This window comes from Cynoglossus semilaevis, chromosome 19, assembly GCF_000523025.1.
Source record: "Cynoglossus semilaevis isolate Cse_v1.0 chromosome 19, Cse_v1.0, whole genome shotgun sequence".
Classification (NCBI taxonomy): Eukaryota; Metazoa; Chordata; class Actinopteri; order Pleuronectiformes; family Cynoglossidae; genus Cynoglossus; species Cynoglossus semilaevis.
In genome coordinates, this window is record NC_024325.1 from 12,142,666 (window position 1) to 12,150,783 (window position 8,118).

The 8,118-nt window shown below is 40.1% G+C and overlaps 1 protein-coding gene across 1 annotated transcript in view; it reads right to left on the reverse strand.

The window, feature by feature from the left end:
* Window positions 1–4,442, reverse strand: part of LOC112488649 (unconventional myosin-VIIa-like) — a 5,089-nt gene extending 647 nt beyond the window's left edge. The window contains exons 1-5 of the mRNA XM_025065851.1: window positions 4,409–4,442; window positions 2,676–2,774; window positions 1,331–1,398; window positions 344–457; window positions 5–157 (exon numbers count right to left, since the gene is read on the reverse strand). Of these exons, the coding sequence (XP_024921619.1) occupies window positions 5–157; window positions 344–457; window positions 1,331–1,348 (285 nt within the window). The 5' untranslated portion in view covers window positions 1,349–1,398; window positions 2,676–2,774; window positions 4,409–4,442. The remainder of the gene's footprint in view (window positions 1–4; window positions 158–343; window positions 458–1,330; window positions 1,399–2,675; window positions 2,775–4,408) is intronic.
* Between the last annotated feature and the right edge of the window lie 3,676 nt (window positions 4,443–8,118).

Consider the following 8,118-nt stretch of genomic DNA (forward strand, 5'->3'; position numbering starts at 1 on the left):
TGACGTAAATGACATGCTCTTTGTAGCGGATGAACAGGTTGCGGAGAATTCCGGCCTCGTTGAGGTCGCCTAGACGGATCATGTCCTCCACGCCATGAATGGAGGTCGGGTGCATGGGTTTGATGTTGGTGGCGCTCTGAGGAAATATCCAGTGTTCCTGGAATTAAATGTTAGAAAATACAGCTGAGATGAAAGTCACTAGTTATTATAACAATAATAAAACCCACATTCACTACTGCAGTACTGCATGTTATTGCAGTACTGTATGTTATTGCAGTACTGCATTGACTTACATCTTCACTACTGCAGTACTGCATGTTAATGCAGTACTGCATTGACTTACATGGCCTTCATCATCCAGGACCTGGGTCTGTCCGGAGTCACACCGTTTGACCACCGCGCCCACTGGAACGTCAAACTCTCGACCAGTTTTCAGGTCCAGCCACACATAATCTCCCTGGATTGAAGTAGATTACTGACACATTAATATAAATATAACAATGAACACAGATTTATCATCTAAAACTCTCCTCCAGACAGACCTAACGTCATTAAGGACGTGTGCAGTGCTCACTGCTGCCCCCTGTGTGAACTCATATTCCCGTTTGTATAAAAGACTTGCCTCACACCCACGCACCAACCAAACCAATTATTTTTAGCATCTAAATCTTTGAATGGAAGGTTTTTATTTTTGAGACCGGTTAAACAATGACCTGGGTGAAGCCACACAGGAGATGATGTAACTTTTGTTTGGTCAGGTTTATTCTTGGTGATTAAATCCTGATCTGATTTGGGTGGAACAAAGCCAGGAATCTCAGTGTTTCCTTTCTCAAACTGCCACCTGCAGACGCTCTAAGTCTGCAGGTTATTGAGATGGAGAACAACAAAAACCCGCAGCACCACTGAGCTCAGACCTCGCCTCCACAGTCTAGACCCTGACCTTAAGGCTGCTATTTTTATTCCCCTCCCTGTGAATGAGATTCTCAGCCTGCAGCGTCTGAGTCGCGCCCTGCAGGACTGAGTCCAGAGCCCAGGCAACAGAATCGAATTTGTAAAGAATAACATTCAAGGCCTGGACATGAAGTAAATCTGAGCTGAGAGACCAAAAGGAGAGGAGACGAGCTGCCGTCTGTCTGCTGTCTTCACAAAAAAACTGAAACAGAGACGAGGATACGATTTTTTTTCTAGTGAAAAATTAAACTTTCTGTATGAAAGGAGACAAAGTCCAAGGATGTTCTACCACGAAATCTTCTGCTCTTCACTTCTGTTAAAAATTCAAAATGAGCGTGACAGATAATGTGACTTTTTTTTTCATGTTATGATGACACACCTGCTGCAGAATGACCATGGTTCAGCTGTGAGTTGATTCCAGGTCATCAGATGTCAGAAGTGAGGCCTCTGCAAAGTCAAAGTCAGAGTTAAATACTGAATATTAATAAAAGTACATTGATAGTAGCAGAAAAACAATGAAGACTGTGTTCCTTCTACGTCATGGCTCTGTTCACACAGTGGAGTCGTAGCAGACACACACACAGCCATGTGCTTCAGATGGTAGGAGGCTTACTCGGATTCCTGGGGCTAATCCTGTTACTTTAGTACGGAAGCATATTTGTCGACTGCTGAATCATTTTCTACCCCACCGAGTCTTTTCTGCCGTAACCTTAGATACAGTCCTGTAGCTCGGGGTTCTGTTCTACTGACGCAAACGGAGCAATATACTGTAAATCTCATCATTAATATTGTCAACATTGACATGGGGATAAAAATGTTCACTTTGATAATCTTATCATCAATATTGTCAACATCAACATGGGGATAAAAATGTTCACTTTGATGTAGAAAACAAAGGAAACTCTGACCATTTTCTCGACTTTTAAAAACAACAAATTATATAAAAACAAATTATTTTGTACGTACACTATGCGATAATTTGTCTCTGAGTTTATTTTGCAGGATAAACAAATACTGTATATGACTAACAGAAGAAGTTAAGTACTAACACAAGAATGTGTTTTCTGCTGGGACACTGCCCTCTACTGACATTTTCTCTTCTTACCTCTTCCTTTCCAAATACTCTGAGTAGCAATGTTTCTTTTAAAAGAAGGTATTTCATAGGTAGATTTACTACAGTAATGTACAAATACTCAATAGTGTCCTTCTAGTATTTAGTATGACAGGAAGTTCATATCTGCTAGCTCAGACGTGTTTGTAACAAAAAAGATATTTTTGTGATCATTCACAGTTTGCTAGAGCATCATTTTTTTAATTATTTTTTTTGTTAAAGTTCAAGAATTAGAATTTGTTTCCACCCTGAATTTCTGGTATATTCTGCCACAGAAAGCAGGACCAGTTGAGAAACGTTGACCAATTACACTCCATATAAACATATCTGGGTCATTTCCTCTACAGCCGAAGGCCCTATGATGTTGGTATGACACAAGGTACACAAAAGGTAAAGGTCAAAGTTCATTGTTTCAACTCATTGTTTGGCCCTCCCCCCTGCTCCCACCCCCTGGCAACGTGTGCAGAGATTTTCACTTAAAGGCCTGCAGCAAGACCACTAACACTTAACAGATAATCTGTGTGTGTGTGTGTGTGTGTGTGTGTGTGTGTGTGGTCTTTAATACTGCTTTAACAAGCATGAGTACTGTGTGTCTGTAGCAGTTAGGACTCACATGGCAGGGATTCGGGGGACGTGACGCATTCATCGTTGAGCTACTCTGTTGTTTTCAAGCTGCGTCCATTTCTTCATGAGCTTTGACCTTTTTTACATTCTGCAAAAAACACAAACACAGCCGTCTATTTATTCAGATCACAATTGATATGCACTTTATAATCCGCTTTTTTGTCAGCTTCATTCACTTAACATTTTGATTTGGGTAGCATTTAGCTACTTTGGAGCTCAATGTTTCTGGTTAAATATTATATTATAGTAATAGTATATCTGTTATAGTTAAATGTGTTATTTTGGTATAATTTTTTACCTAACCTCTTTCTATTTGTGGGCTAGCATAGAATGTTTTAGAAAATAAGTTCAGCTCGATAGCTTGTAGGCCAGAGTCTGACATCAAAGTTTTTCTGTGACAATTTCCTCAGCTATCCTCGGCTATTGGCAAAAGTCCAGGCTAGATTTGAGGTCTAGCATAGTTAGCCTAACTGCTTTTCAGTCAGTTTGCTACCTCGTTCAGCTTATACAATGTTGAAATTTAGAATTCATACAGCTAGTTTAAACCTGGGTTAACAGGCCCTGACTTTGTAAACCTTGTCCTACAGCAGGGATGTCCAAACTTTTTTGGGTGCGGGCTAAAAACAGATAAATAAGCAAAGGCCCGGGCCGCATCCCCCCCCCCATTACTTTTGTCACTTTAATAAGGCACTGTTTTATAAAATCACCATCTGAGAACGGTTTGCCATGCTGGGCAATGAGTTTAGCGACTTCATAACTTGCTGTCGTGGCGTTTTCCTGTGTTTTGTTAGAACGAAAAAAAAACTGCTGTTGAACTTGCAGACTAGCTGCCATTTGCTGGAATTTCTGTGCTCGTTCGGCACCTGTGTATGATGCGTAGCTCTGATGCTTCGTCTCATAGTGTCGACGGACACATCCTTCATCCTTCAGCCTTCATCACGGCAACATCTTCATGGCAAATCAAACAGACACACTTTCCGTTGATCTCTTTGAAAAAATATTCATTTTCCCACCGTGTTTGAAATCTTCTGCACTCACTCGCTATCTTGCGTTTCTTCGGTGCTGCCATTTTGGGGACTGGTGTTAATTGTTTTTCTTTGCTTAATTGTGTTTAGTGAAGAAGCACCTTTTCTGACTGGCTCCATCTAGTGTTGAAACTGAGAAGTGCAACAGACTTGAGCTCAAGCGCCATGTGCGGGCCATATTCAATTATATTTTCAGAACTTTTTGCGGGCCAATAAAAACTGCCCCGCGGGCCGCAGTTGGCCCGCGGGCCGTAGTTTGGACACCCCTGTCCTACAGTATATAAAGCTCATCTTATTGTTAATGCTGCTAAAGTGTTTTCATTGAACTCCGTTCACTATACACAGTTATATACTGTTATCACAGAGTAAACAATCCTCACCTGCCTTAACAAACTCTCCCTTTCCCCATTCTAGCTGCTAAGAAGAGTTATGGGAGTCATTACTTTTTCCCAGAATGCCATTCATTTCTGCCTGTGTGAACTATCAGACAAACACGTTGTTGCATCTAAAAAGAGATTATCTCTAATTAAATCTAAGGCAAAAACAAATCATTCTGATCAACAGTTCAATGTCTCTACTTGAAGAGGCCATAATGGCTGCTTTAAATGCAGGCAGTGACCACTCTCAGCAGTAAGAGGCTTTGGCCTAAAGCTGCAGCAGAGCCGTAGTCTGAGCCACTTTCACCGGCTACGCTCACCTGTCAGTGCATTTCCGGTCCTGCTCCTCTTCTTCTTCCTATTCTTCACTTGTATTTCTTGCAGAGATACAAAATGTAGAGCTGACAGGAAGCGTCACTCATATTTCTTGCAGAGATACAAAATGTAGAGCTGACAGGAAGCTTCAATGAGACGAAGAAAATGTTAAACTAAAGAAAAGTCTGTTGTCCATTCTCTTCATTCTGTTTACATTTGAGTTTGTCTTGTTTTCTGTTGCTAGTACATTGTCTTCTGAGGTTCCACTCTGTCAGCAGTAACAGTTAGCACTGCAGTTACAGTTTGGTGTCTGGGTCAGCGTCCGGGCTCCACAGAACCCCTCACCAAACCTCCTTCATGGGCTGATCCTGATTAGCTGGGAGGAGGAGCCTACAGAGAGAAAGTGAAGGAGTTGGGAGGGAAGTCATTTATTTTTTTTATACAATTAAAAAAAAAGTTCATTTTTGAAATGATGAGAAACTGAGAAGCAGATAAGTGTCTTCAGAGTGGATGACAATGAAAAGTAAACACAATTAATATTAAATAATTTCAATAACACTGTGTAGAACAATCCCCCTTTTTTAGTGTAATAAAGACAAACATGTTTTTTTAAATATTTTTTTATTTAAAATTCATGCCACAAGTTGACATTAAATACAAAAGGATAAAATAATCATAATTTGAGATTGCAGCTATAGAATAACCACAGTGTAAACAAGAGCCAAACTCAAACAAAAAAAAAACCCTGAAACGTTAAGCTCACACTGAAAGAAACGAACAAACAAGCTCACAGTAATGAAAAAAAAAAAACAAAACCCAGAAACAGGACAAGCTCACAGTAATGAAAAAAAACAAAACCCAGAAACGGCACAGCTTTCTCGTACTTATCTACCAGCAAACACACCAGTTTGGATTGCAAAGGTAGAGTGGATATATAAAATTAACAAGGTTATAAAATACTGATAAAAGATACTCGTTATAAAGACGGTAGCATCTCCTACAAGTGTCACCATGCAGTAGGTACTTCATTCTCCGGCTTAATAAACACCAGCGGAGAAAACACGAGAAGAATCACAAGCTCATTCCTTGAGTGGACAAGAAACCCCGACGGTGGGTTAAAATCAGCCGCATTCTGCGCAGTCTCCACAGGTGGAGCTGACGTTTGTACAAAACACCCGCCTTTTACTCCTCTGCAGGGACTGGAGCACAATCGCCCTGCAGTTTGGACACATGCAGCACACGTATGCGCGTCAACGAGGCTAGGAGACTGGCAGGCAAGCCAAGCTCAGCTGCGATCGGGACAAAGTTCCGACAAGAAAGGGTTTAACCGGAGAAAAAAATACAACCTTACAAAACAACAGTTGTTAGTCCACGTCACCTTCCTGGTCCCATGACACTTTGGTTGTGTTGGCTGGATCAAATAGTTATTTAAATAATAACAGTATCACACCGTAGGACAGGCTTACTTCAAACAAAAACTTGTTCTAACATGATTTAGCAGTGACACGCTGCAAAGGATGGATATCAGAAATAATTCAGATTCATGTCACTTATGGAGTTATAATGGGCCAAGCTGCACAATTCTCCTCTTTCCTCTTCATACAGTACTCTGGCTGAACACTAGAGGTAGTGAACGATGATGTCTTCCTTGTGACACAAAGGTCTAGAGCACGGGTTTGAAACCTATGAATCCTGATACGCATGTGGCCTCTTTAAATGGACCAATTTAACATGACGGTACTTTTTTTTCACGCCACAAAAAAATCAGCTTGCTTGCTAACAGCAAAACAACATAATGGTAAGTGTCCTCTTTAAGTGGCACTCAGTTGTGCATTTTTTGTTTCGAGTCACTGCAAGTTGAGTGCAGGGATAGATGATCATCACCTGCAGTTGAAAATGTGTGGTTTGTGTTACTTCTGCGGTACGACAGGTTAGTCAACAATGCACTACTGCAGTTATTGGATTATTCAAAATGTGTTCTTTGGTGAAATTGATGTGATGAAAACAAATGTCTCTTTTAGTGTTGAGTGGTTGCAGAACCCTGCTCTAGAATGCAGCCTTTTACACCCATCCAGTCAATGATAAATCAATAAAAACCCAGTTGAATTTGTTGCTACTTTTATAAACATACTGCTCGCTTCTGAATACAAAATGTTATAAAACTGGACACCTGCTTAAATGCATGCAAATGTGCAACAATAGCCTTGGACTTGGACATCATATGTTTATGAAAGTAGCAACAGCAGCAGAACATGTTTGAACCACACTGTGGAAAATAAAAATGAAATGAGTCAAAAGAACGTTTTGAAGCCGGGCTTTTTTTTTTTTTTTTTTGCTACATGCACTGGCATTTCTGGAATTGTATAAAATAGTTCAGGTATTCAAAGAGACTGGATCCATTTTGGCAAAATTTGACAATGTGATACGATCACAATGATTAACTGCAGAAGAGAAACGTAAAAGACAATGACAGAATAGAGCAGGAAACGTGGTGGAAAACTGAAAATTCAAGAGGTAAATTTAACTCATCTTGAGATTCTTTGCAGCACTCGTATTCATCGCCACAACTCAAAGCTTGTTCCATTTACATATTCCACTCTTTTGGCACAGCTGCGGTGCATGATTGAAAGGCTGAGGAGGAACACCTTTAATAACGTTTCACATATTTGACTTCTATTACTGCTAAGGATTTGGAGCTGGCTGCTCTCACACTGACAGCTGTGTTGAAGCTGTCAGACGCACAGACAAAACACAAAAGTAAGAAGCACGGGGCTAACATCAGCTGGTCGCTGCTACAAACTGATAAGAACCGAAATGTAGCAGCAGCTGAGGAAAAAATTCTACAGCCTCTGTTTACAGAAGGAAAATGTCAGCGCATTAGAAATATAAATATTGGCTAAGAAAGCATTTCATTATTTATATGTTTAACACTACGAACCTGCATGCTTTGTTGTAGTAGAACCCAAGTAGTTCCCTTGGGTTCATGTACTCTCGATACTTATAATCAACCCTTCAAGTTTCATATAGTCAGACAACAAGACGTTTAGATATGGGAGGCAACACAGTAAAGCCTAGGAACTGATGATGAACCAGGATGAGGGGACATTTTTGCAGTCGCACACTGGGACTACCTTCCTGTACGTGCGACCAGTCCATGTCCAAACATACTGAAGTAAAACTACACCTAGTTGTCTAAATACAAGAAACTTGAACAGAACAGAAAAGTATTTAAAAAAAATACACAACATTCAAATATGTAGCGTTCGCTCTGAGGAAGTGACAAAGAAAACTGACTTTCTGTGTAAAAATAATATTTTTGTCAATTGTCAATTCTAAGCAAATGACTCAGGTAGCTATAATTTAAAAAAAAAAACAAAACAAAGAATAGATTCAGCCAGCAAATGACTCAGGTAGCTATAATTTGGGCAATCGGAAAAAACAAAACAAAGAATAGATTCAGCTGTGGGTATTTACCTTTTTCCTAGGACAGTGAGGGCATCTCTAGCGCCTCTGAGATAGATGGCAGGTTTCGGTACTACTACAGTATGTATCAAGTTAAATACATATTAAATATAAAACAGAAATCGAAGTAACTCGAACACTGGGGACACTCACTAATCTATGCAATAATATTTTTTTTTTTACCAAATCCATGCAGCAAGCTTCACCTGTGGCACCAATAATCTCGCCATGGACTCCCTTCAGTAAATCCTCT